The sequence below is a fragment of the Drosophila eugracilis genome, unplaced genomic scaffold (assembly GCF_018153835.1).
Source record: "Drosophila eugracilis isolate 14026-0451.02 unplaced genomic scaffold, ASM1815383v1 contig_974, whole genome shotgun sequence".
NCBI classification, from domain to species: Eukaryota; Metazoa; Arthropoda; class Insecta; order Diptera; family Drosophilidae; genus Drosophila; species Drosophila eugracilis.
The window spans coordinates 624759-651653 of NW_024573893.1; the positions used below are offsets into that span (position 1 = coordinate 624759).

The 26895-nt window shown below is 42.6% G+C and overlaps 7 protein-coding genes across 15 annotated transcripts; 4 read left to right on the forward strand and 3 right to left on the reverse strand.

Moving 5' to 3' along the window:
* Positions 1 to 582: 582 nt before the first annotated feature.
* On the reverse strand, positions 583 to 3945 carry LOC108115137 (protein unc-45 homolog B). The gene is made up of 3 exons (XM_017226431.1): positions 3735 to 3945; positions 2385 to 3677; positions 583 to 2329 (listed from the first exon to the last, which is right to left on the reverse strand). Exons 2-3 carry the CDS (start codon positions 3661 to 3663, stop codon positions 765 to 767), a joined length of 2844 nt encoding a protein of 947 aa, XP_017081920.1. The 5' UTR covers positions 3664 to 3677; positions 3735 to 3945; the 3' UTR covers positions 583 to 764.
* A 247-nt stretch (positions 3946 to 4192) lies between these two features.
* On the forward strand, positions 4193 to 5285 carry LOC108115143 (dnaJ homolog subfamily C member 30, mitochondrial). The gene has a single exon (XM_017226439.2). The coding sequence runs from the start codon at positions 4296 to 4298 to the stop codon at positions 4989 to 4991; it is 696 nt and encodes a 231-aa protein (XP_017081928.2). The 5' UTR covers positions 4193 to 4295; the 3' UTR covers positions 4992 to 5285.
* Positions 5281 to 6439, reverse strand: LOC108115142 (probable 18S rRNA (guanine-N(7))-methyltransferase). The gene is made up of 4 exons (XM_017226438.2): positions 6277 to 6439; positions 6180 to 6217; positions 5561 to 6126; positions 5281 to 5494 (listed from the first exon to the last, which is right to left on the reverse strand). Exons 1-4 carry the CDS (start codon positions 6313 to 6315, stop codon positions 5307 to 5309), a joined length of 831 nt encoding a protein of 276 aa, XP_017081927.1. The 5' UTR covers positions 6316 to 6439; the 3' UTR covers positions 5281 to 5306.
* Positions 6440 to 6463: 24 nt separating this feature from the next.
* On the forward strand, positions 6464 to 21620 carry LOC108115135 (HEAT repeat-containing protein 5B). Of its 6 annotated transcripts, none has more exons than XM_017226430.2 (8): positions 6464 to 6622; positions 12933 to 13349; positions 13407 to 15047; positions 15141 to 15414; positions 15551 to 15583; positions 15931 to 19672; positions 20318 to 20338; positions 20762 to 21620. In XM_017226430.2, exons 2-8 carry the CDS (start codon positions 13012 to 13014, stop codon positions 21085 to 21087), a joined length of 6375 nt encoding a protein of 2124 aa, XP_017081919.1. In that variant the 5' UTR covers positions 6464 to 6622; positions 12933 to 13011; the 3' UTR covers positions 21088 to 21620. The 6 variants fall into 6 exon arrangements, with proteins under 6 accessions (XP_017081919.1, XP_017081918.1, XP_017081914.1 ...); XM_017226429.2 differs by lacking the exon at positions 6464 to 6622 and adding an exon at positions 6632 to 6989; XM_017226425.2 differs by lacking the exon at positions 6464 to 6622 and adding an exon at positions 10287 to 10648.
* LOC108115141 lies at positions 7919 to 9180 on the forward strand. Its single transcript, XM_017226437.2, has one exon. The coding sequence runs from the start codon at positions 7954 to 7956 to the stop codon at positions 8917 to 8919; it is 966 nt and encodes a 321-aa protein (XP_017081926.1). The 5' UTR covers positions 7919 to 7953; the 3' UTR covers positions 8920 to 9180.
* LOC108115138 (snRNA-activating protein complex subunit 4) lies at positions 21351 to 26077 on the reverse strand. The gene is made up of 3 exons (XM_017226432.1): positions 25585 to 26077; positions 22877 to 23432; positions 21351 to 22794 (listed from the first exon to the last, which is right to left on the reverse strand). Exons 1-3 carry the CDS (start codon positions 26044 to 26046, stop codon positions 21644 to 21646), a joined length of 2169 nt encoding a protein of 722 aa, XP_017081921.1. The 5' UTR covers positions 26047 to 26077; the 3' UTR covers positions 21351 to 21643.
* Positions 24041 to 25434, forward strand: LOC108115139 (terminal uridylyltransferase Tailor-like). 4 transcript variants are annotated; one of them, XM_017226434.2, is made up of 7 exons: positions 24041 to 24114; positions 24181 to 24261; positions 24308 to 24387; positions 24462 to 24701; positions 24763 to 24924; positions 24988 to 25186; positions 25243 to 25434. In XM_017226434.2, the coding sequence occupies exons 3-7, from the start codon at positions 24339 to 24341 to the stop codon at positions 25391 to 25393; spliced, it is 801 nt and encodes a 266-aa protein (XP_017081923.2). In that variant the 5' UTR covers positions 24041 to 24114; positions 24181 to 24261; positions 24308 to 24338; the 3' UTR covers positions 25394 to 25434. The 4 variants fall into 4 exon arrangements, with proteins under 4 accessions (XP_017081923.2, XP_017081924.2, XP_017081922.2 ...); XM_017226435.2 differs by having other exon boundaries at positions 24181 to 24246; XM_017226433.2 differs by having other exon boundaries at positions 24047 to 24114; positions 24181 to 24387.
* Positions 26078 to 26895: the final 818 nt, after the last annotated feature.

Below are 26895 nucleotides of genomic sequence, written 5' to 3' on the forward strand. Positions count from 1 at the left end.
CATTAGAGGAAGCCAGCTACCTCGAGCTGTCGGCTAATGTCAGTTTAAGTGTGGCAATGAATAGAAAACATACCGAGGAAGTGCACCGGGGAAAAGCTAGTCGGTGGGAAAATGCTCGGTCAGTTGCAACTAGATTTCAGTTGCTTCAGTTGCAACCTGGTGGCAACCTGGTTGCTGGGCATGAAATAATATTCGCATTAAGAATGCTTGATATGTGCTGCAAGTCCTTAAATGCATCCGCCATACGAATTGCAATGCCATAACGAATTAATGCACTTGATTGCCCCAAAAATGGCAGCCCACGCAGCAGCTTTGCAGGTTTCTCAGTGACCATAAGTGCATTCGAGGGAAAACTGAGAACTCTTTTGGCAATCCATAATAAATACACATTTAAACGCAGCAATTAAGTTTGGATAATTAACTGGAGTCGCACTGCTGACCCACATTTGCAAGTCAATTATTCTTTACATTGACAGCCCACTGTTCTAAATTATTTGATCTTAATTTATGGACAGAACTGAAAATGTATATGAAACTATTTTAAAATAAAATTCCACCCATCTAATAGAAAAACAAATTATCTTCAAAAACGAAACAGTTTTTAGTGAATTTAATAATAAATTCGTAAAATATTTATAAAACAAATTGAATACACTTTTGCAGAAAATAAATTAAGTTTCGGGATGACGTCATGAGTATAGGCAAAGAAAATGAAGTGAGAGAGGAAGAAAAGGCACAGAAGGGTCAGACAACAACGAATTCGTTTAATCATCGATTATCTCTGTTATCTTGGCACTTTCGGCGAACACGTCAGGGATCTCCGCGTCGTCGGAACGCTCGATGATTCGATAACGTTCCGCCGCCGCCAGACATTGGATGGCCACCTCTCGGGCTTTGGCACGGGTATCATCTGGCAACTGCCCTAAGCCGCTCAACAGCTCCATGATGTCCGTTTCAAACAGTTTCTTGGCGATTTCCTCACCAGCGTTGATCATGTTCAAAATTACCACAATGCCACGGTGCTGTACTGCCGGACTAGGATTGGCAATCAGAGTGTGGAGAATGTCTAGCCAACTGGCGATGGCCAGGATCTTCTCGCAGCACTTGACAGACACCGAAGTTAGCATGGCCAGAGCTCCGGCACAGGCCGTGGCCGTTTCCTCGTCCTCATCCTCGCTGAGCAGGGCCAAAAACTTCACCCGGTCGTTATTGCCTTCGAACATTTTTACAACATCCTCGCTCATAACCAGATTGCAGAGACATTGGGCAGCTGCACGAGTGAGATAAAGATGATCCTCCATCAGATAGAACTCTATCTTTGACAGGCCTTGCTCCTTGATGATCCTTTGCCGAACGCTTTCGTTAAGGCTGGCCAGATTGGTGAGCGCCATTAGAGATTCAAAGTTCTCCAGCGCCGTACAGTCCTGCTCCAGAAGGTTTAGCAAGGGACGGATTACATCAAGCGATCGCTGACCGCTAAAAGACACTTCTGGATTAATGGTTATTCCAATCCTGGCCAACGCCTGAGTAGCATGACGTTTTCCTTTTGCAGTTCCCTCAAGCGCCATGCGAAGCAGCGCCTTTACACCTCCTTCTTGGACCACCTTTCCGCGTAACTCTTTCAGTCCACAAACTGAGTTCAAGACCCTCGCAATCAGTTCCTGCGAATTATGGCTTTCCGTTTTGGACAGAGCACACAAAGCAGTTGTAATACCCTCATTTGCCAGCACAGTAATACGCTTGTTGATAAAATCGACATCATCCAGCTCGTGCTCCTCCGGTATGTGCTGCTTGGCGAACTTAGCCAGTTCCACCATCTCTGGCAATAGCTCCTGCTTCTCATAAGCATTGCACAGATTTACAAAAGTAGTCACAACACCATAAAGGCACGACTGATTTCCAGCACGCGCCAAATCCATCAAAGCATGAATGGAAGCCTTATCCTCAATAAGCTTCTCCTTACATTCAGCATCGAGGGTTAGGTAAGCCAGACCATCGGCAGCCCAACGGCGGATATCCCTATCCTTTCCAGGCTTGATCAGGAACCGACGGCATGCTTCCGCCAATTTCAGAGCGGCTCCATCGCCAAATGGACGAATAGCTGCATCCTGGCCTCCATAACTACCCAACTTGCACAGACCAACCAGGGCGCGCACTCGAACTCCATCGTTCTTGGAGTGATAGAGGCGCTTCAGGATGTCCACACCCTGCTCGCAAAGAGCCTTGGCTTTATCCTTTTTAGAAGAAGCGGCGATTAGGCACTCACAGGCCACACGCTGCTGCAACTCATCGTCAGTGGTGGCCATGGCAAGAATCATCTGCAGGATACCTATAATCATAGAAAAGTTAACAACATCCTCAAGTTATTTATTTTTTCTACTCACCATCTCTGGCCACAACCTGATTGCCTACATCCAATGGACCGTTGAGCAGGGCAGTAATCGCTACGGTGACCCGCACTTTGGACTCCATATCAGGAGCCAAAAGCTTGTCCTTGATGTACTCATCGATTTGGTCGGTGAACCTAAGCTTGGCTTCATCATAGTACATGTTCTCATAGATGCGGGCCAGACAAACGGAAGCAATTGTGGATGAGGAGCCGGTTATATCCATGGCACTCTCGTACTTATAATCTGCAAGTTCAGAACAGACATCCAACAGGCGGCAAAGACCCCTGATCTCCACTAGGCGCTCGGCCCACTCCAAAGCCGTGTAGTGAACATTCCTGGTGATCAGTTCCATTACAGCATCCCTAGCTGCACCGGAAATCGTGCGATCAGTGATACTATAAACCAGGCAGGTAAGAAGAGTGTCTATTTCGCGGTTGTTCTTGGAGCACAGCTCCTTGTTTGGCTTCGAATCTGTTTTGTTCTTAAGTCCAGATAACGCGTTTAAGATTGTTTGCAAGCAAAATTGGGCGGTGGACACACAGTCCTCGTGTTTCTGGTCAAGAACTCTCAGGAACCAAGGTACTCCAAGTTCCGTTAAAACTGCTTTTGTACGCTCCACGCTATTTTCGCAGAGAGCAGCAACCACTCGCACCATGTTCACATAGATGTCCTGATCTTTTTCCACCTTAGTCAACGAAGCTACTTTGGTAATGCAGTGATCCTTATAGAGGAGTTCGGCACCGGTCTGCTCCTTGGCCAAAACTACCAGATTATTGGCAGCGGATCGACGCTTATCAATGGGGGTGGCCAAATCAAAGGTAAGATCCATCATCTGCTTAACTTTCGTGGAAGTCTTGGCATTGCGGGCCAATCGCTCCTCTACAATGACATGCAGCCTCTGAAGCATTGGCTGTACGGTTTTGTTGCCGGGATCAGCCTTGAACAAAGCAGTGCCATCTTTGTAGGCTTCCTCGAACTTTTCTAGAGCCTCATAGGCCTGCGCCCTGCGAAAAAGTGCTTTGGGGTCTCCTGGTGCCGCTTTCAAAGATTCGGTGCAGTCGTCAACAGCATTTTCATACTTTTCCAGCTTTAGATAGGCAGCAGCACGATTTTTGTAGAAAACCGGTAGCTCCTTGTGCTTTGAACCCAACTTAATGGCAGTACTGTAGTGCTGCACTGCCTCCTCCCAGCGGGAGGCTTTAAAGGCCTCGTTGCCCTTATCCTTGTAGCTCCCCGCCTCGGATACTTCCTCACTGCTTATGGTATTCGTCATCGTTACACAATTTTCTGTATGAAAATACACAAACTTTAGCTGCAACTTCCTATTGATCACAGATGACTCACGATTCCAAATGGTTTTGTGCCTTTTGGCCTAATTTTCAATTGCCAGAAACTTCTCGATCGCTGTCGAATACACACAGATACAATTACAGATAGATAGCGGGAAAATCAAGCACGCTGTGTGAGAAAATTCAACCGGCTGCTGCGCTGTTCTATATATAAATAAGATCGAGAAGAATCAAACCAAAATAGTTGCAACAGTTGGCATTCGCAGTGAGACGGCTACACAGCTGTTCGGAACAGTGGTGGAGCTTATGGCTCATTATAGCTTTAAAGAAGGAAAAATTTTTAGCTTTTATTTTTTTAACTTTTAAAATACTGTATATATATATCACTTAGAAATTATATTTTTTGTAAATTGTATCCTATATATTTACATGCAAGAAAAAATGTAATTACTTTAGTCGATGTTTTTAACTGGTTCCGACTCGCATCGACCTATCGATAACTGGGAAGGCACAGGGGAACAAGTTCAAGTTCAAGCAGCTGATCCGATTTGTTTTGGATTTTCATGTGATATAACGAAGCAAAAACAATTACATCGGGCGAAAGAACACATTCGAGATGTTCCAGCATAGCCCAATGCTGTGGCGACCGCTGTTCCTGCTACGAAATCTGCACCTAAGTCAGTGCCATCAGATTAGCCATTACGATGCCCTTGGGATTGGTCGGCAGTGCACACAGAACGAAATAAAGGCGGCTTACTACAAGCTCTCGATGCTGTATCATCCTGACAGGAATCAGGGTAGCGAGAGCGCTGCCAAAAAATTCCGGGAGATCAATCAGGCATACGAAATCCTTGGAAACTACCGCCTGCGCCGTCTTTACGACAAGGGTATTGTTCACACAGCGGGGGCGCAATATGCTCAAGATGTCCAGGATGTGGCGGAACCTGTAGTCGAAGACGACCCGGAAACAAAGTTCTACAAATCGCGATTTAAAAAGTCTCGTGTAGCCGATTCTGAGGGTCGCACGCCGATATACGATTTTGATGAATGGTCGCGAAATCATTACGGCAAAGCCTTTGACCGGAGGCAGACCGCCCAGGCCAAATACGATAGAATCAAGGTGCAAAAAGAGTATAGCAAAATGTCCAGCCAGACGGATATGGTTTTACTGTCCTTCCTTTTCTTTGGAGTTGCAGTGTATCTTATGTTCTTAGCCGAGAGCTCCTACGATACGCCTAAACAGAAGGCGGAGGATCTGTACAGACGCGATCAGCAGGAGCGAGAAAAACAGCTGGCTGGGAAAAAATCGTAGAGTTCTCTAGTCCACAGTGTACATAGAATTAAGTTTAATCAATTAAATCAAATGGCTATTATTGTGAGTAAGTGATGTGGCAGTTTTCCTTGAAAGAAAGGGATCCTGATCCTGATCTAGACTCGAACTTCAAATGTTTCATCTGCTTTTGATTTGCACGTATCGTAAATTTATATTTTTCTTAGAAAAATAGTTAGCTAATCAATCTTTGAAAACGAGAAATGGGTTACCAATTACGAAATAATATTTTATGACTAAGAACCAAGTTTTTAAATAAAATCACAATTACTTTGAGATTAACTAGATAAACTTTAATCAAAATTTGCCGCTACGCTTGCGCGCAGTGTACTTTGTATCTGGACGGGTTTCCAAACCCTGGCGTCGTCTACGCTCTTTCTTGGCCAGGATCCAATCGCGAGATTTTTTCGGTGCCTTTCCACGTGCCTCGCGGCAGGCATCGCGTTTCTTGATGTAATTCACACGGCGCTCCTCCTCAGGAGAACCTACAAAATAAAGAAGGCAGAAGTGGATAAAGCAACAACTTATTAAGATATTAAATAGAGACTCACCTAAAGCCTTTGGCAGCTCAGCCGATCCTCCAGTCATGAGTACTAGATAGTATTTCTTGGCCTTGGCGGAGTTGGGATAATCCACAACCAATCCTCCGTAGAAACCAGCCTTCATGGCCTGCGAAGTGACCATCTCTATTTGGTCAGAGTTCTCCGGATAAAACTGGAAAACAGCACGTGCGGTACGTGTCAGACAGGAAAACAATGTGGTAAAGAACTTCAGCAGACGCTTATGCGGATTGTGATACGACTTGTCGGCATTGCAAAGCCACTGAAGGGCAGAGATAGAGATGGCGCCGTCGAAGGTGCCCGGCTTGAAGGGCATACCCTCGCCCATGTCTCCCAGGATCACATCACCGGCCACTTCCCGTTCTACTGCAATATCCAGCATGGACTTGGATATATCTATGCCTATCCACATGTGTTCGCTGTCCTCTAAAACACTTCCCGATAGCCCAGAACCACAACCAATATCCAAGATCAAACGGGACTCATCGTCATCTGGAAAAGCCAACAGCTCCAAGGCACGTTCGGCCATTTCCACTTGGATCTCAATGATGCGAGTGCTAAAGTTCAGAATGTGTCAATAAACCTTTTGTTTTTAAAGAAAAGTACTCACTTTGTGGAATATTTCTTGGCCTCATCATCGTTGTAAAACTGAAAGGAGTACAAAACTGGGTTAGATATCGTGTTCATATTATCAGCCACCTACTCACAATTTCTGGCGGTGCTGAATGCTCAGGTCTTCTGGCCATTTTTCCTGTATTTTGTTGTATTTAATTTACAAAGCTATAGAAACAAGCAGACGGTAGCGTATTTATATAAACAAAAAACCCAACTACACGTGCAGTCTGACAATCAGCTGTATGCCATTCACAGTGCCACGTCAATGTTTTTAGATGTCTATCGCAATCGTTCAAGTTATCGAGCTAGCCTACACCAACACATATCACAGCGCAGTGAAAATTCGTGAAAAATGCAATTTTTCATTTAAACTAAAAGCAATAACCATGTGAAGAGTGTGATTTAAAGTGTAATCTTGTTAGTGCATCAAGTGAAACGGTGAGTTGAGCCTGAAAACCACCGTGTATTGATAAGAAAGCAAACATTTGCATGGGTCATTTTTGGGTGTGGGAGTGTGACTGTGAAAATTGTTACCTGTATGTGTGTGCAATGGTTTGACGCGTCAACAAATACACATGATGGTGTTAAGTGCTAATTAGACACCGCTGTTTGTTGTTGTCCAGGCGGAAATGCAAAAATTTGCGATGTGCGTGTTTAAAACCGTTATGTACATAAGTATGTGCTAGAAAACTAGTGGCACAATTTGCGAAGAAAACCCGTTTACCTTGCTCCAATTTGCTCCAAAAAAGCGAAAACTCATCTATTCAGGAAGCATAACAACAACAGGTTAACGCTTATCACACAGGTAGACTATGCTCTCTCTTCTACTCTCTCTCTCTATATGTCTCACCAGCTGTTAGCCGGGATGCTTTTGGCTTGCTCTCTCGCTCTTCCTTTTCGATCAATAACGGTCATCAGTGGCTTCCAAAATGTTTCGCAGGGCCGTGCATTTCAAACTGCATAAGAACTTGCATTTCTTTTGATGTAAAATTCTCTTGAACATTTCCCAAATAAATAAAGCACCCAAATTCAGGTTTATCTGCGACCCGCCTGCCTTCTCCCTGTGCTTGTTTACTCTTTGCATATTTATGAGCAAACTGGTTCTTCTTTTTGGCAACGGAACATCTTTCACTCTTTCCAAGAACAACATTCCCACCTTCGATGGCCGATGGTTACAAAATTTACGCAACAAGTCTCGATCGCGGTCGCTGGCCTCTCTACCCAACAAGTTTGCCAAAACCCCCACAAAAAAGCAGATGAAATGTGGAATCTCAATAAGAAAGACTTAAATACTCTTTTAAATAAGTAATTTTAATAACTGAATCATCTATTCACATTCAACAAACTATTTTTGTAAATTTACAATGACTCTTAAACAACAACTTTTTTAATGTTTTGGTTAATGCACTAGTGTTATAAGATAATTTGTTTAATTGCTAATTATAAAAATTTTCCATATTCTTAAGACTTAATTTATTAATTCTTGGTCATTATCTAAATGAGAAATTACAAATATTTCATTGTGAGCTCTCTGACTTTTCGTTTAACTTTAAAATATTTTGCAAATTGCAATACTCTCTGATAGAGTATAAACTACAACCGAACCCGCTGCCATCCATTTTGGAAACCAGATACAGATATGGGAACAAAGACAAATACAGAGCCAACTACAGATGCTCGCTGGCTGCTGGGAAGAGTTGCTTCAGTTGAGTGTTCCATTCCCCCAGAGCAAGCCGTTCCCGCCGGAAGAAAGTAAGAAAAGCTAGCAAATGTGCAGTGGGATAACGCTATGTCCACTGCTGGCGGTGCTTCTAGTGGGTCACCTAGTGGCTCCAGTGGCGCCGGCTAACCTACTGACCAGCTATCTGCCCGCCTCCATGCAGGCTCTGGCGTACTATATAGATCTGCTACAGTATGAACCGCTGTCCAGTACGACTGTGGAACCACCATTCAGTGCAGATGATGGAGTGGAATCAACGACAGTGAGTGCGAGACCATCGACACCATTGCCCACAAGGATGAGAAGCACTACGACAAGAAGGCCAGGTGGAACAGGAGCTCTGGGGTCAATCTGGTGGCAAGCGCCAAGTTGGTGGGAAGCGCCAGAGAAAACTACAACTACAGAAAGACCCACATCGCCCCCTACTGTGTTGCATCGCCCCGCGGTTTTCGCACCATCTTCCCAAACAGAAAAGACGCTTGAAGGCTACGGTCTCTTTAATGAAATCAAAGATGATGTGGACTTTGATAAGCTACCATTGTCTTTAATTCGCGATATTCAAACTGAACAAGAAAATTTTACCAATGATGTCGAATCGCTGGATAACTTTTTGCGTCTCTATGATGATAATTACGGAAGGGCTGCCTTTGATTTCGAGTCCGCTATGGATCGATGGAGTAGTGCTTCGATAGCAGGCAAAAAGAGGGTTCCACCAACAAAGCCCTATGTGGATTTCCTACTGGTGTACGATCTCCTTAAGCGTGATGCCAAAGCGGCCAATCTAAGCAAGTATGAAGGATACTCTGAGGATCTGCTGGAGCAGCTGCATGAGTTGTCCCAAGTATCGTCCGCCAGACAATTGCATACTCTCTTCCAAAGGATGCTTGACCGGCATGATATCCAGCGAAGTGACGTGGTCTCCCGAGTCAAGGGAATCGTCAAGGATCTGGGGAATCCCAAAAGCCCAACATCCAAGGCATTGGCTTTTATACCCAGCATGCAGTTTCTACCTTAAGCTCCTAGATAAGTCGCAATAAAGTCGAGGGACCAGTTAACCTATTTTGTGTTTACTATTATTAAATAAAATCTGAGTTAGTTATTTGAAAACATCTTGAGGGATCGATGATAAAGACGTATTTCTGATTTAGAACTTGTGTTATAATATCGTAAAGGGTATTTAAAAAAAAAATTGATACTGTCATGAGAAAAAATGCACATAATTACTGCTAATAAAAAGTAAAACTTTGATTATATGTAGTTTATAATTCATGTTAAAGCCTTGGCATAGATAGAGTTAGTTCAACTTAAGTATTTATCCAATATATTATGTTTATGATAATGATTCAGTCGTATAATAATGATCCATTATGAATTTTCCTTATAAAAACTCGTGTAATTCAACTTTAAATTCATAGCGATTAATAGCAGCTTTTTGTGCTTCAAATCAACTGCTTGGAAATCGTTTTGCGTCCGGAAGTGTCACGGAAAATGGCCTCATTGGACAAAGGAAACAGGGCATTGTACACAGGACACTCCCCTTGGGCGTTCCCGCCCCTTAGCTCCAAAACAAGCCTAGTGACTTATCTGACACATTGACATAGTTCACGGCGAGGCGGGTGTGTGTGCATCGGTGTTAATGTGTTATCTATAACAGGTCACCCGGCTGCAAATTGTTGCTGCTTTTGCCACAGTTTATTTTTTTTATTTGGCTGCATCAGCTGCGATGCTACCTTTCAACGTCATCACTACTCTCTCACGCAAGGCGCTCTCTTTTGGTTAGTACTTGCCACCCACTTATATATATTCTCTTTTCAAGCCTCCCCCTGTTCTACTCTCTCGCTGTCGCTTACGCTCTATGCCACTCCGTGGGTTGCTTTTCTTGTATTCTCGCCAGCGCTCTTTGATTATATTTTGTTTTTATGCGCTCTCACTTATAAATTTACTCCACACTTCTCATACACTACTATTAAATAGAATTAAAGTTATTCGTGATTCATAATTAGGCATACAAATATAAGCATGGAATTTTAAAGTATGACTACAACTATGTTATTATTAAGAACTCCTTACAGTGAAAAATTAGTTCTTTTAATTATTTTCTATTGTTTTATATCGGCTATAAAGCAACATATGTTTACCAAGAATTTCTTTATCATATTATTTTATTATTTTATGTAATATTAATGATGAACAAAAATTTACTTATCCTAACAACTTAACTTAACTAACAGACTTACTTGTCTAAAAAATCTTTTCCACCGCCGCGCTAACATTTTATATAACTCTTTGCAAGGGTATATGAAAAGCGCTCTCTGCCAATCGGTGGGTTGCTTTTTGCCAGCGCTCTTTGATTTCATTTTGTTTTTGTACTCGGTGCGCGTAGCAAGTGTAAGCGGTGTTTCGCTCTGCTTCTTCTTCAGAGTTCCGCCTGTAATCTCATCTAATTCGGTTTAATTTTTTCGCAATTTACGCTACATCGAGTGACAAGCTATTGAAAAATTAATTGCCCAATTGAAATTGAAAGCTAAAGAAAAAATATCCATTTGGGGCAGCTAAAAACTTTACAAGAAATTTGTGTTGTTGGAACGGTTATCGATTTGTGTGAAAGTTGCAGGCTGCTGCAGAAAGAAAAGGCAAAGAAAGTTTTCTGGAAATGTGAAGACACAACAAATCACAACAATGGAAAATTTAAACTTTGCACGCACACCGCAATTTCTGCGCAAAGTTATCTCCGAGGCGCGCAGGTAAATGCAGAAAATAACAAAAACAATGGATGTTGTGCATAAAATAGGGGTGAGGTGCGAAAGGGAAAAATCAACCTACAACCACCACAGAAAGAAAACACCACCCACCGGCGAACGGGTCACTCTGATGCTTCGTATTCCACGGGACACGTCTAGCCGGGATATAAATTGTGGCTGGTTCTTGGTTTCTTGTTTCTAGTTTGTTGCACCTTACAGGTTTTACTTGTTTTCTTTTGTGGACTGCATAAGTGGGCGGAAAGGGGCGGTCCAGCAGCCCCAAAGCGTCTTATGTAACTCGAGCCTGCAGACGTCAATGGTTCGGTGTCCTCACGCCAGAGGATTATTTCGCCTTGTATGTTCGAGTACATACAGCTGCGTTCAAATTAATAGCAACACAAAGCTGCCATCTCATAATGTGATGAAATATACAAATTTCTTTTAGAAGGATTTCTATTTAATATTGATTTGCAAAAAGAAATTACATGTCTTTAAATAAATATATAAGTTATATTTTGATTAGAATTTCTGCCCATTTTTTTGATTTACTATTCAGTAATCAAACTATTTGGCTTTTTATTTTACTACAAAGTTTGGGACAAAGGAAATATCTTTAAACAAAAATTTAATTTTGCTATAAAGGTTCTATTGTTTCTGCTGATAGTGTATGTAGTATGAAAAATGTACCTTTGTGCAACATGCCACACACGCCACTCGAGGCAAAAACCGCAAACAAAGCCAAAAGACAACAAAGAAGCAGACGAAAGGAGTTGCAACGAACCGAAACCCTATGGTATCGAGAACCCCCAAACCCGGAATACCCATAAAAAGCACGACAATTAGTCATAGGAAATTGCACATGCTCTTGAAAAAACGTTTCCACAAAAAGTATGAAATCATTTCTCACAAATCTGAGGACTTCAAGCATTCGAATACCCTTTAATATCATATTTAGGATATTCATTAATGGAATTACTCATACAAAACAATTACTTATTTATTTTATCAATAACAATTTCAACGTTAATATCATCAAACTAAAACTAAATGGAAAGCAATGGATGTTTCGTTCATCCCAGTAGAACAATTAATGCTAGCGTCCTTCACAAGCACCATTGTGCACCAACGCCCGAAAACCATTAAAATTCTTGCCCACCTTCCCACACATCCTTTCCATTGTCTTTGGCCCGGCTACACCATTATCCCATAGCCGGCGGACATAATTTCGCACATTGCACACAAATGATGAGGACAAGGGATGCTGCGCCTCAGGCCCCTTCGATTTTCCCAAGAAAAAATCTCTTTGTTTCGTATTAATAATTTGGCTCCTCTTGACTTTGCCGCCATCTGTGTCAATGAGCGCTGCTATCGAGCCCAAGGCGACAGCTCTTTCCCGCACTTATCAAAGCTGAATGTGAGTGGGTGTGTGTAAAACAAGAAAATAGAGCGGGTGTGGGTGGGTGGTTTGGATTTTCTACTGCAAGGCTGCAGTTTCCGTCCGAAGCGTGCCAACGTATCGATACATTTGAATACGTTTTTGGCTTGACTTTGTTATAATCATCACCGTCATCATCGCCGTATATATAGCTCGAGTGATGCATGTTTTTCCCCACAATACCACGACTTCCCCTTCTCGGCGTCTGCGTTATAAACATTCCATAAAGTGATTGTTCTACTTATTAGTTGAAAGCTTCTGGGGTCTGAGATATATTTGCTTTCATTCAGAAGATCTTCTCAATATCGGTGTATTTTCGTTTTATTAAACTTTATAAATGTATTTTCATCTTAAAAAAACAAGGAGTTCATAACTGTGATTTCTATACAAATTGTAATTAAGTAACACAACATATTTGTTTAACATCGTGCTTTATTACTCTCAATATTAATGAGAATTTTTATTTAAAAACTTATTGAGAAAGAATGTAAATATATGAAATGGGTAATTTAGTAACGCTCCATTTAAAAATAATACAATATTCTTTCTTTAAATTTAACGTATTTTACTAATGGATACCATCAATATCAAAATGTTGGAAAATATATATCTTATAGTCAAACCTCATCCTACTTTACTTACATCTTGCTTTTCTTTTAATGATCTAATACGACGTTATTAAAAAATTTGAAACCAAATACTGAAATTTAATCGATAATGCAGCTGTTAGCATTAGGAGAATCAAATGGCAAGGTCAAAGTCTCTCCCGTACACACTCATCAACCATATGTTGTGTTTAATTGATGAAACATTCCGCAATTTATTTTGTTATTTTTCTCGCTCGCTTCGCAGATCGTTCATAAACAGCGACCCATTTGCTGCCTCATCCGCGCGGGGACGTTCGGAAACTGAGGAGGAGGCATCATCCGAAATGGAGCTCGCCCACACTTTGACCCTTAATGAGGAGGCTCTCAAGCAGTTGCCTGAACACAAGAGGCCAGTATTCGAGCTGGAATGGTTGCGCTATTTGGAGAAGGCCCTGCCCCTGGCGTCTAAGCCGGATATCAAGGCCAACCAGAAGAAGCTGGTTCAACAGCTGTCGGAACGCATCCAGGGTGCTCCAGGACCGCCCATTCGCAAACTGGTTGCCAGTGCCCTGGCCACGCTCTTCTCCGTCGGAGACACTTTCATGCTCTTTGATACTGTCAACGCCTGCAATGACATCCTAAAGAACAAGGATGACTCTCCCAGCTACCTGCCCACAAAGCTGTTAGTATATTGTATATATATTATTAACAAATCTAATACGTCTCTTTATTCGCTTAGCGCCGCAATCTGCGTCTTGGGCTCAATGTACGAAAAACTGGGTCGGATGATGGGCCGCACCTATGAGGACACGGTACAGATCCTTATTCGCACCCTTCGCAATGCAGAGTCGCAGGCGCGAATTGAAATCATGCACACGCTGGAAAAGGTGAGCGCTGGTATGGGCACTGCCATTGCTAACGTACACAAGGACATATACAAGGCGGCCAAGCATTGCCTGCTGGACCGTGTGATGGCTGTTCGAGTGGCTGCCGCTCGCTGCATCCTTAAGATGATCTACAGTGCACCGTTTCTTTACCAGACGGAGCTAGAAAGCCTGGGAACACTATGCTTCCGTGCCTTCGACGGAAGCAATTACGAAGTGAGATGTGCAGTGGCTCAGCTGCTCGGAACACTTTTGGCATACACCCAGCAACTGGCCGAGGCCGCAACGGGTAAAAAGAAACAAGGTCAAGCGCTGGCTTTACATGCGGCCAAGGGAGCAACGCAACGTTTGGTTTCCTTGGACGAAGCACTGGGAATCCTTATGTCGGGATTCCTGCGCGGAGGAGCATCTTTTTTAAAGGGTACCGGAGAGATTATTAAAGGCAGCTCAGGAGTCAACCGAGAAGTTCGTGTGGGTGTAACCCATGCATATGTGGTCTTTGTGCAATTCATGGGCAGCGTTTGGTTGGAGCGACAGTTGAGCGTTTTTCTGGCACATGTCCTGGATTTGGTGGCCAATCCCAAGGCGGCCTGTTCACACGTGGATGCAGTGTACTCGAGAAAGTGCATCAACTTCATTCTCCGCTCAACAATTGGCAAGATGCTAGGCGAAAAGGCGCAGAGCGCCGCTTGTAAAGAGCTGATCCACTTGGTGGCCAAACAGATGAATTCCATTGACTTTAACCCCGAGAACGCAAAGGATTCCAATCAGGAGACATTGTTCAGTCAGCATTTGTTAGTGTGTGCACTTCAGGAATTGAGTTCCCTGCTCATTGGATTAGGAACCACGGCCCAGAACTTGTTGGGAGATCAGTCCCTGCAAGCCATCGATGCTACCTGTGCAGTTTTGGTGCATCCCTGTGCTGCTGCTCGCTTGGCTGCCGCTTGGTGCTTGCGTTGTGCATGTGTGGCTGTTCCTGGGCAAATCACGCCATTGATTGATCGCTTTGTGGAGTCCATCGAGCAGATGCGATCCTCACCTGAAGCTATTGCCGGATATAGCTGCGCTTTAGCGGCCATTTTGGGAAGCATTCGATACTCACCTTTGGGCATACCCCATACAAAGGGCAAAGTCGTGTTTAACTGTGCGGAGGAACTTCTGAGATCGGCTTCCCAAAATAGCCGCATGTCGCTGCATCGCACCCAGGCCGGTTGGCTATTGATAGGAGCCATTATGACATTAGGATCTCCAGTAGTCAAGGGTTTGCTTCCGCGGATGCTGCTACTGTGGCGTAATTCGTTCCCACGATCCAACAAAGAGCTGGAATCGGAAAAGGCCCGTGGCGATGCCTTCACCTGGCAAGTTACGCTGGAGGGCAGAGCTGGAGCTCTGTCCGTAATGCACAGCTTCCTGCTTAATTGCCCGGATCTACTAAACGAAGACATTACCAGACGGCTGCTCACGCCAATTGAGAGCGCACTGGCTATGCTGGTCAAGTAAGTGATATTACCTATTCCTCCTGTAACGCCAACAGAGCAGTACAGTGTCCAATTTTTAAGTTTATTAATCCGTTTCTGACTTCTTTCCAGCTTGGCCTCTGTCTTGAAGAGCTATGGTACCCAGCTAAAGGCTCCGGCCGCCATGGTGCGGTTGCGTCTTTTCGAAACACTTACTCTTCTGCCGGCAAATGCCCTGGAAGCCTCCTATACGCATCTTCTTCGCATGCTCGTTTCGGAGTTCACCCTTTCGGATAACGCAGCCAATACAACTAACTCACTGCTGAGGACACTCTGTCATGGCGACGATTCTATAATCTTGGGCACTTGGCTGCAGGAAACTAACCATCGCACCATCGAGGATCAGGTGGGTTACATTCTGAATATATTGGTTTTATCTACTTTTCTATGAGTGTGTGTGACCTCTAAAACAACTGTCTTTCCTTGAAACCCTTTTCACTGTTTTCTCTACCCTTTCTCTGTATAATTGTGCATTTCCAAAGATGGAACCCAATCGCAAAGTCGATGGCGAGCATGTAAGTGGTGTGAAATAATTGCTGGCAGTTTTAGTTCTTCAAAGATCGTTTTTGCTTAGTTAATATAAAATTATTACGGTGCTTTTAAAATCCGTAAATATGCTTTAAAAAAGCCACATGATATTCATTACTTTTCACGTATATTCTTATTGAAAATCTAGAAATATTTATATTTTCATAATTTAAATTTTAATTAAAAATGTGTTTTTTTTTTAAATTTGCATGACGATTTGGATTCTCTCAGCTCTTTCCTACCTCATTTTGTTTTTGTTTTTATTATTACTTTATTTTTAGCGAATTTTCATAATATTTTTTGAGTAACTCGCAACTCTAAATCTACTTTTTAGTTGCAACCAAATAGTGCCGCTGGATCTGGCGCATTAGAGCATGATCCGTGCTGTCTGTACCGTCCCAGTTGGTCTGCCCAGGGCAGTGGATCCAGCACTGTAGGTCCATCAGCAACATCTTCCGGTGGAATCAGTTGTGGAGCAAACAACATCCAGCTGATAAGCAAGGCTCAGCAGTGTCCAGGACCATTGCCCCTCGGCGTGGCAGTTATCGATATGGCAGTGACTCTGTACGGAACCATTTTCCCCAAGGTGGCCAACAAGCATAGGTTACAAATGCTGGAGCACTTTGCTGAGTGTATCCGCCAGGCCAAGAGCAGTCGCCAAGAAGCCGTCCAAATGAACATATTTACGGCTCTGCTATGTGCTCTAAAGAATCTGACAGATAGCAAGAGTAGTTTGGGTCAGGAGGATGTAAGAAAGAGCGCCACAGCATTAGTAGTTGCTTCATTGACAAGTGCCAATTCTACTATACGATGTGCGGCTGGAGAGGCTTTGGGAAGATTAGCCCAAGTGGTGGGAGATTCTCATTTCACCGCGGAATTGGCCCAAAATAGCTTCGATAAATTAAAATCTGCAAGAGATGTCGTCACAAGAACTGGTCATTCGCACGCCCTGGGCTGTCTGCATCGCTATGTGGGTGGCATGGGTTCGTCGCAGCATCTTAGCACCAGTGTATCCATCTTGCTGGCCTTGGGTCAAGATAGTGCATCTCCTGTGGTGCAAGCATGGTCGCTTTATGCCTTGGCGCAGATTGCCGATTCTGGAGGACCCATGTTCCGTGGCTATGTGGAGGCCACTTTGACACTTTGCCTAAAACTCCTCCTTACCGTACCTCATGCCCATGTAGATGTACATCAGTGTGTAGGGCGAGTAGTAAATGCTTTGATCACCACCGTTGGACCAGAGTTACAAGGCGGTGGTGGAGCAGTAGCCAGCATGAGAGGATCCTTCCTCTCCTCAGCGGCTCTTCTTCAAGCCCACGCTGATCCTCTAGTGCAAGCAGAGGCTATTGGTTGCCTGCAGCAGTTACATCTGTTTGCCAGTAAATCCCTGCAATTGGAGGAGCTGGTGCCCACGTTGGTTGGAATGTTGGCCTGTAACTATTTCATACTTCGCAAGGCCGCCGTTTCCTGTCTCCGGCAGTTAGCTCATCGGGAAGCTAAGGAAGTGTGTGACCTGGCTTTAACTATTAACGCTGAACAACTTCCAGATTTGATAATCACCGAGTATGGCCTTCCAGGGTTGCTCTTCTCTCTACTGGACACCGAAACGGATGCAGAGATGCTTAAGAACATTCACGACACACTTACTTCAATGTTGCAAATGCTAGCTGCAGACAATCTGAGTTCCTGGTTAAGTCTCTGCAAAAATGTTTTAACTGTAGCTGTGGAAGGGGGACTAAACGATGATCCTGCTGGCGGAGAACAAGGCAAGGGAAAGGATGCTGGCGGTGAAGATGAGGAAGAAGACGAGGAGGAGGAGTATGCTGATGATGTAACAGAATACCGAGCAGAGGAGAACACTTCCACCCATCCGGCAGTGCAACCAAGGTGGCCTACTCGTGTTTTCGCCGCTCAGTGTGTCCGCCGGATCATTGCTAGCTGCGAGGCTGCTAGCTCTGTGCACTTCGATCTCCTGCAGGCCAAGGAACAGCAACTTATTCGCTCCCGCGGAGATTATCTTATTCTCCATTTGGCAGAACTAATTCGAATGTCCTTCATGGCAGCCACATCCGATTCTGACCAACTGAGATTGGAAGGTTTGCGCACTCTGCAGGAAATTATTGATAGATTTGCTAACGTTCCAGAACCGGAATTTCCTGGTCATCTCCTATTGGAACAGTTCCAGGCCCAGGTGGGAGCCGCTTTGCGTCCGGCATTTGCGCAAGATACTCCTTCCCATGTTACGGCTGCCGCTTGTGAAGTATGCTCAGCTTGGATTGGCTCTGGGGTGGCTCGCGATATTGGAGATCTAAGAAGAGTTCACCAGTTGCTTGTGAGTTCACTTAGTAAGCTTTCTACAAAAACCAATAGCACTCAGTTGTATAACGAATCAATGGCCACTTTGGAGAAGTTAAGCATTTTAAAGGCCTGGGCTGAAGTCTACATTGTGGCAATGTTAGGAAATGGAAAGGCTCCAGCTTCCCTCCTGAATCTCCAGTCTCAACAATCTGGCGTACCATCCCTGAATAATCTGGAAACGGATGAGGATGTCCCTGACAGTCGTGGAGACAGTCTTCTTGGATTAGTACAACCAGAGCTACACAATCTATCTACTCACTGGCTTAGTGCCATGAAGGATCACGCATTGCTCCTACTCCCGGCGGAATTCCAGTCCCAACTCCCTCACGACGGAGGCGCTTTCTACACTACGGATACAATTAATTCATCAAAACCGCACTACATGACCAGTTGGCCACCAATCCTCTACGCCTCTGCCCTTTGGTTGAGAGATGAGGGGTTTGCCCGCCATCAAGATACAAGTGAAACGACAGCGGAATCTAACAATAACCAGATCACGCACGGTTCTCTGTCAGCGGATCGTTTCCACATGATCTTTGGCATATGCATGGAAGCCCTCTGCAGCATGAGAAGTTCTGAAAGACCAAGGAATATTGTGAGTTGTCTACGGTCGCTGCATAGCATCTTCGATTCGGATTGGGCAAGGAGGCAATTGGTCAAGGATCGAGCCCTAACTATTGAACTCTGTCACGTTCTACACCGTCAGATCTTGACGAGAGACGAGTTGCTGGTGCAACTGCTGTGCGTGGAAATTTTAAAGCAAACTATTCGCGCTGCGAGGGAAGATTTGGAAAGGAAAAGGGATGATAATGCAAATTCTGAAGACGGAAAAGGTGGAGAGCGGCTAGGAGAAGATGACTCCATGCAACCAGGAAGCTCTCATGTATACGCCGTCCTAGAGGTTTGCCTATGCCTGTTTGTCCGCCAAATACCTACAATGAATCCCACAAGACAGGGAGCAGGTGGCTCTGGCTTGCAACTGGACTTTGCTTATGCGAAAATGGCCACCGGCTCCTCCTTCTTTTCGGTTCTGGGTGATGATAACGGCCTGCTGGTGGCCAGTGGACTGCAATGTGTTGAACAATTGTTGGATCTGTGTACTCCTAAAGGTGCCCTAGCAATCCTGCCCACCGTCCTGTATATGACTACCAGTATCGTTAAGGAAATTGCCAACAAATCGGCCATAGATAGTACCATATTGGCAAATACAAGTGCTGTAAAATCTGCCCTGCAGTGCTTGCGATCCGTTTGCGTCCACAAGTGGGCCAAAGTAGAGGAAACATCTGATGAATGGCAGCAGTTGCTTCAGAGTGCTCTGGCCACTATTGTGGATCTCACAAAAACAGCTGGAGATAACGAGGAGAGAAAAGTCGACGAGGTTACTATGCTGTTAGCTATTACTGTTTTCATCCTTCACACCCCAGCTTCTGTTGTGGCCACGCCCTCGCTGCAATATCCCTGCATCAATCACTTTCGGCAGTGCCTGCAGTCGGAACACCTTTCCGTGAAGCTGCGCTGCATCGAGACCACGAGATCGATCTTCGCGCAAGCGGAGCTGAAAACAGCTACTCCCTACATCCACGCTCTTGCGCCTCGGATGATCGAGTCATTGTATGCGGAGTCCAGCAAGGTGCCCACTAGCGAGCTGGAGCTGCAGGTCACACTCGAAAGCATTGTTACCGTGGAGCAACTGATTGACCTGTCGGAGCCACAACATCGTAAGTATTCATGTATTCAAGGTTAAATTAAAAATCTTTTTGTTTGATCTTTAAATTTCGGGGTACTCCTGTGGGTGTCTTCCGGGATGAATTTGGGAGTTCATATACTAACTATAGCAAAAAACAATTGGTTTATTCAGTTATTCCTACTTAGTTATTTTCTTTGAATCGGTTGTTTAACTTTTATATGGTTGCAAAGGATATAATTTTATAAAATTTAGTTTCAGAAAAAAAAGGTTTGCCCAAAAGGTTTTTATATACCATTCATCCTAAAATAGGTCAAAATATTATTCTTATTTCTCATCACAATTTTTGTGCAGGAGTACCCCTTTTTAGAATATAGTTTATAGCGATACCCCTATTCCTGCCTTTCTAGTTGACACTCCTTTTCAAAACCTAACATTTACATAGCTCTGCATTCTCTGCATTAGGCTGTTCTGCCATCTGAATCTATTTTCCTCAAATGTCTCTTCGAACGCAGCCAAATTATTGATTGAGTAACATTTATTAAGAACTGCACACTTTTGAGACAAGAAAAGGAAATACGTTATTATATATTTGCTCTTTTCTCTGTCTTCTCTTCTAATCAACTCACAAATCATTTATAAAACACTTATTTAAACAAAAAACAAAATAAACCGTTAGGAAACATGAACTTGCTACAAGGTAAATAGAAGAGCTTGATCAAAAATTCACGTTCCATGTCGACAAAGCGTTTCAGAAATATAAGACAGTTTAACTTAAAATTTAAAAGTTTATATTGTATATTTTCTATAAACATTAACTACCAACCTCATCTTAAATAATTAAAGTATCCAGTAATTATAAATTTTATTCTCAGATGTGTTTACTGTCTTGCAGTTTTGAAATGCCCCGTTTATGCACACTCAATGTTTTTCAATGCACAAATCCATAGAATAGCTGAACGATTAGTTTTAGATGCCTAACGAAAAAATCACGCTTTTAATGTTGCACGTATAAAGTAAAATGTAACTGGATACAGCACTGTGTCCATATCTGTGAATGGGTGTTCAGTGTCTTCTGCAATAAGCATTAAATGTTAATAATTACCTCGCCTCCTTTTCACAGACATACAAATGCTAACTCTGTTGGTGCCCGTGCTCATTGGATTCCTAGCTGAGACAAGTCGACTGCGTACGCTGCCCAAGTACCAAAGGCAGTTGCACGACCAGGCGCTACAGTGGCTACTGAAAATCGGTCCCAAATATCCGCAGGAGTTCAAGGCCCTAATGGGCCAAAAACCGGAGCTGCGACAGAAACTAGAAGCGGCTATTCGAAGCCAACAGCAGTCCATAAACATTGCCCAAAAAGCAACCGAGGCGCGACGGAACCTGCTGGCCAAGCCACAGAAGCCTACAATTAAGCTGAAGACGGACTTCAGTAACTTCCAATGAGTGGTTCCACCGGGAAATCAAACAAAGTAGTCCACAACCCGCTAGTGCTATCGAAAAATGCTTTGCAATGATTCGTTACCGCATGTACAATAGGATGGATCGGTTCTTTAGACATTAATTGTGAATCTGGATTTAATGTTTCGACAATTCTGGGCTAATTTGACATCTGGTATAAAGGTTTTCTTTTAAAACGGTTCTTAACACGCAAGAAATGAATATTTATTTTGAGCAGCTTTCAGAAAATCACTCAACGACTTTAAACATTTTAAAAGACAAAGACATTTATTCAGTGTAAAAGATTAAATGTACAATGTAACCTTTAGTGTCCGAAGCAATAATTTTTTAATATTACATTCAGAAACTCGAGCCACTCTAATGTACATCGCTAGGGTACGCCTGCGGTCAAGCATTTGATTTTGCTGTATGTGAAACACAATGAAAGTACCTACAAGTTTATAAATTATTTGTTAGCTATTGTAATGAATTATTATACAACGCGATATAAATTAAAAATAAAAACTTATAAAGCTTAACACTTAACATTGCTTATCTATTTCTAAGGAACTATATACTCCATCTCCACCTCTAGCTTGACTGTATTTATAATTTCGTCCTCTCTGAGGGGCTCAGATTTTAAATTGTTCTTTGGTTCCGGTTCGTGATCGAGCAAGCTTATATTGGTACCCATTTTGGCATAATCTGGTGAGGGTCGTGGCATAGACACTAAGGCTGCGGGTAAATCTAAAAAGAGCTGCGACTCTAGCCGGCTGAGAAGTGTCGTGCGGTAGAAGAGCGCTCGCAACCGCTGACGGAAAAGTTGAATGGGCGGTGCAGATTCATCATAGACAAAATCCTTGGCTTTCGAATCATTTTTACGGGAATCTCCGGATAGAATGCACATGGCCCGGAACCCCATCATCGTAGACCAATTTGGCGGCAGCAGTGGGCTCTTTAAATCACAATTCTCATCCGGCAGGTTTCTCATCATGATATTATAGCTTTTAATCAGTTTATTCGGCATTGAGATTGTTTGTAAGAGCGAGGGACGGATTGGTGGCTTATATGCGAGAGCCCTGACCACGTGCGCGAGGTTGTAAACGTCTTTTGGAATTGGGAATATTGTCGGAATTGTCAACGGCAATTTATAGCTGTACTTAAAGAATTCTATGAACTCAATGTCGACTTTTGAAAGCAGAGTAGAATTGTCTTCTTTTCGCTCAGTCCTAGCCTTTTTCGCTCTGGGTTCTCGCACTTGTGATCTTTTTGTCCTTTGAGCTGTCATCAATGACTCGGGGTCTTCCTGCCATTCTTGCAAATGCTGCGCCCAATTGTCCGAATTGACAACCGACATTTTCCTCAGCCGGCGTCGGGGCAAATCTTCTACTTTTGCATTCAGATTCTGTTCCATAAATTTCTTGATTACCAAATAGCGCGTTCGACAGCTGGTACGCGAGTGATTACCCAAAAACGCAGCGCAATTCAGCCACTGAGAAGGCCCGTACTGGGTTACAAAGCTCATAAGTCGGTTGTCGTCCTGAACCGACCAAGAGTCAGTCTTGTTGCGTTGTGAGAGCACATTGTGGTAACGCGTCCGTAGCTGTGCCAACGATCGGTTTGGAAAGAGCGTTCTCGGGAAACAGTGAAACTTGCCATTGTACTCCTCTACGGCGGCAAACAACATCATGTCCTCTTTAGTAGTAAAAGGATCTGCACAATAAGAATGAAAGTAATTACAGGAAAGTAGGATTTGCCTATTTGAATTTTTTGTAAGTATTTATAAAATACCCACCATGGCTAATGCTGGGATGAAGCACGTAGTAGTAACGGCCAATCAGTGTTGACTTGGACTTGCCCGGGAAATATTCCACTACCTTTTTCCAATTAATTACGCCATTTGCTGTATTTTTCTCAGCCAGATCACGGAGCCTCTCGTTGTCCTCGTCGCTCCAGCGATAGCTCGTTCTTGGCTCCACAAGATGACGAAGAGCGGTATTAAAGCGGACGAAGCACTGGTAGTCGGAGCGCCGGTCTAGGGACGATGCTATTAGTTCCCAGTTCTGCATTCGGTTGGCAGAGGCCGCCGCTAGCAGAGCCTCATCCTCGTCGGGCGACCAATCGTCACGATTTATATCGGGACTCAGATAGACTTGCCACATGGCTTCACAACTATAAGGAGAGTGCCGAAATTCCAAATCCAGGGTGCTGATCTGGTTCCAATCAATCCTGAAGCCGCTATCCACCGTAGTCAGTAGAGAGGCTAGCGAGTTAAGATGTCGCTCGGTTGGCTTCCGCTTTAAACTGGCACTGGGTATTATGTCCATCTTCTGGGCGTTGTAGTCAAGTAACTACCGATTTAAATAAAAAAGTTTATATACATAAGTACTAAATACTACAGGTTAATGAATACCCCTTACTATATTAACCATTTTAAAAATAAACATTCGAATATTTTTACGGGAAATTTATTGAATTTACTGGTGCCATCCTTTGTTAAGCCCGTAAAAGATGGGTTTACTGGAAGCCCTAAAAACCTTATTAATAACTTTTAAAATGATGTTCCCATTTTATAAATCAATAGGTATTGACAAAGAAAGTATATAAGAAAATATATTTATACTCAATCCAAACCATCAAAATTGATATTGAAGACGCCATAGTTTCTCACCGTTTGTGAGCGTGCCAGGTTGCTGAACTAGCTAAACTTGCGCTATACAAGCTTTTTGCGGAATCTGCATTCTAGCATATTTCAAACATTCTTTTACAGGATAGACGATCATAGCTAAATAAACTTGGCTATTGACCCTGATCAAGAAAACATATACTTTATGCAACAAAGATTCACAAATAAAAACGAAAATATGATTAGGGGTTAGCCCTTATCAAAAATAAGGCAACCTTCCGTGTAAAATAATTTAAGACAATTTGATTTATTGTTTTTTGGTCACACTTTGCGTTAGCTTAGAATTGTACTTTCCAGAAATATTCTTGTGCTACTACATATTAAGAGGCATCTACAAATGGATACCGGTAAGATTATCCAGACTCGCTTGTTTTTAATAGTTTTTAACCTTTTTTGTTTCTTCTGTAACAAAGATGTGTCTGATTTTTGGAATATCCTTAAGGCGGATGTGCTCAAAGCCGACAAAGCAGAAAACATCAGTAACAAAGACAATGGTATAATAATCGATCTGGAGATGGCTTTACATTCCATTTTTCCCAGAGTCCAGATTTATGCATTTGGGTCCCGAGTTATGGGTGTCGGTGTTGAACATTCAGATTTGGATTTGTACTTGAGCATTGGTATGTAGATACTAGCTTCATATGTATGTATGTATGTAGCTCTCAACGAGTGTTTTTTATTTTTATTTTACAAGGTAGTGGTTTATACAGCGAGAAGCCGTCCAAGGATGATTTTCAAAATCAGGTGAAAGTTGTCGAGGCTATCAAAAGGAATTCTTCGAAGTGGGCTTTTATTCGCAAAACCAGTGGCAGACTTCCTTTAGTAATTGTTCGGCACAAAGCTTTGAATATCCGTTGTGACATAAGTTTTTCGACGAAGATGACTTATGATCAGAACCAGCTGGTAAAGTATATTTTTAGTTTGCAGCCCATAGGTAGGTATTTCATCTCAAACACATACATATGTAAGTAGTTAACAATCTTTGTCTTCTATAGCTCGATACATGGTAATATATCTTCGAGGCTTGTCCCACAGATATCAGATTCGCAAATTTCGGGCCCATATACATATATTAATGGTAATATATTTTCTTCAAGTTCATCATAAACTACCAAGCATCTTCGATTTGCAATTTGGTCTTTCACCAAACATTTTCCGTAAGTCACTACACGACTTGATGAAAAACGATCGTCTAATACACTTATATGTCCTAAATTTAGCTTGGATAACCAATTATAAAAATTTGGGTTTGTCTCATTTCGATATGACACCAATCCCATTGAACGAAGGAGAGGCTCGTTCGATTATGAAATCTTTTTTCAACTACTATTGTGGATTTAATTTTGAACTACTAGTCGTTTGTCCCTGGCTTGGACGCCAGGTCCAACGCGATGAGCTGAATTCACTTTTACCGAATAGGTAGATTCTTATTCAGTTTAATTTTTCAACACGTTCTCATCTCTTCTCTACTTTAGATTTCAAGGCTATCGTTTAATAAATACTGCCCGCCACCCAATGATCTTACAGGATCTAGTACATCTAAACCAAAACAAAGCCTATTCTATTGAAATTACAGACTTGGAATATTTTAAACAGATATGTGGCCAGCAAGAAAAAAACATATAATGTGAATCCGATTTAAAATAAATCTTAAAACTTTAGGAAAACATTACTTTATATAAAAGTTTAATTTAAAATAAGTTGATACATGGAAACATGTATAATTACCCGTTGGTGTGATGATCAAGCTTCAGCATTAATCGTTAATTCGGCTGGATACCCAGTTCAGAATTTCAAATATTGAATGAGCCGCTTACCTGTTGCTTAATTCCCATTATCACGTTTTTCTTATCCAGCAATGTCCAAACATGGCGGGAGTGCATGTCGAAGTCTGTGGGAAACATCTCAGTATGACAACGCGTCTCGTAGTCCTCGTTGTTGGGACAACTCCGGCCGTCTATGTCCCGGAAGAAGAGATTGCCCTTAAAGCGGAACGTACCCTTGCGCAGAATCGCCCCGCTCAGATTGAAGGAATCTGGGCTAAATTGAGTACGTGGTCGCAGGCGCCGAACAAGGATGTCCTCATTCCGGTCGAAGCGGGCTCTAACTATTTGCAATATTGTCAGAATCTTAGACCTGACCTGCAAAAGGCGGCGCTGAAGCTCCTGATTCAGCTGCAGAGCATTTTCATCACTGGATTCCGCGGTGGTCTGCAGCAGGGTGGAGATCTCGGCCATCAGTTGCTGCTGGTTTATCCATAGATCCCCCACATCGTCCATTGCACGGTTTGTTTGGTTTTTATTGGCAGGGTGTTTAGTGATGGACTAAGACTGGCCTAAAACTATCGATAACATTTATGGCGGGCAATTAGGAATGGTCTAGATTATTAATTAAGAGATATATTTTAAATTTATATCACTGGAAACTTAACAATTATTAAAAGTAATTAGAAACAAAAGTAAATGGAGGGTCTATTGTTTTTGTAAGAAATTTAAATTTAAAATTTAAAAATATAACGAAACAACGTTTTCTTCAATTCTTTAATGCCTTTAGATTTTGGCTTTTAATATGTATATATACCAATAGGTATATCTATTTGGAGCTTAAGCTTGAAAATACCATTAAGTCCAAATCAAATTTACGATCCTTATGAGGACAGTTGAAACCCTGTCCAGAAGAACAATGGTTAGGAGTGTTGGAACATTTAACACTTCAGCATTCTTTTTTCAAGATGGTAGATACTGAAAAGATTGCTACATTGCTCCAGATTTTTAACCATAAAAAGGTTTTGGACAATATCGTATATAATCAGTGCGTTAATACTCTTGATCCTTTAAAAACCAGAATATGGTAGGTCTGATTCAAAATAATATTAATAACTAATGTGAACATCCTTAAACAGTTCCTATCAATATCAAGGCATTCTCCTCATAGATACATATACTTTTTTTATTGAGCGTTAATTAAAGCATTAAAGCATAATCGGCATTAAAGAAAATTAATCAATAAAATAAAAACAAAACAAAAAACGGTTTATCTATAGTATTCAAATTTTGTTTAAGACTTTCAAATGTGCTAGGTGATAAAGAGTGTGCAAGATGAAAAATGTATATAAATTAATGTACTTA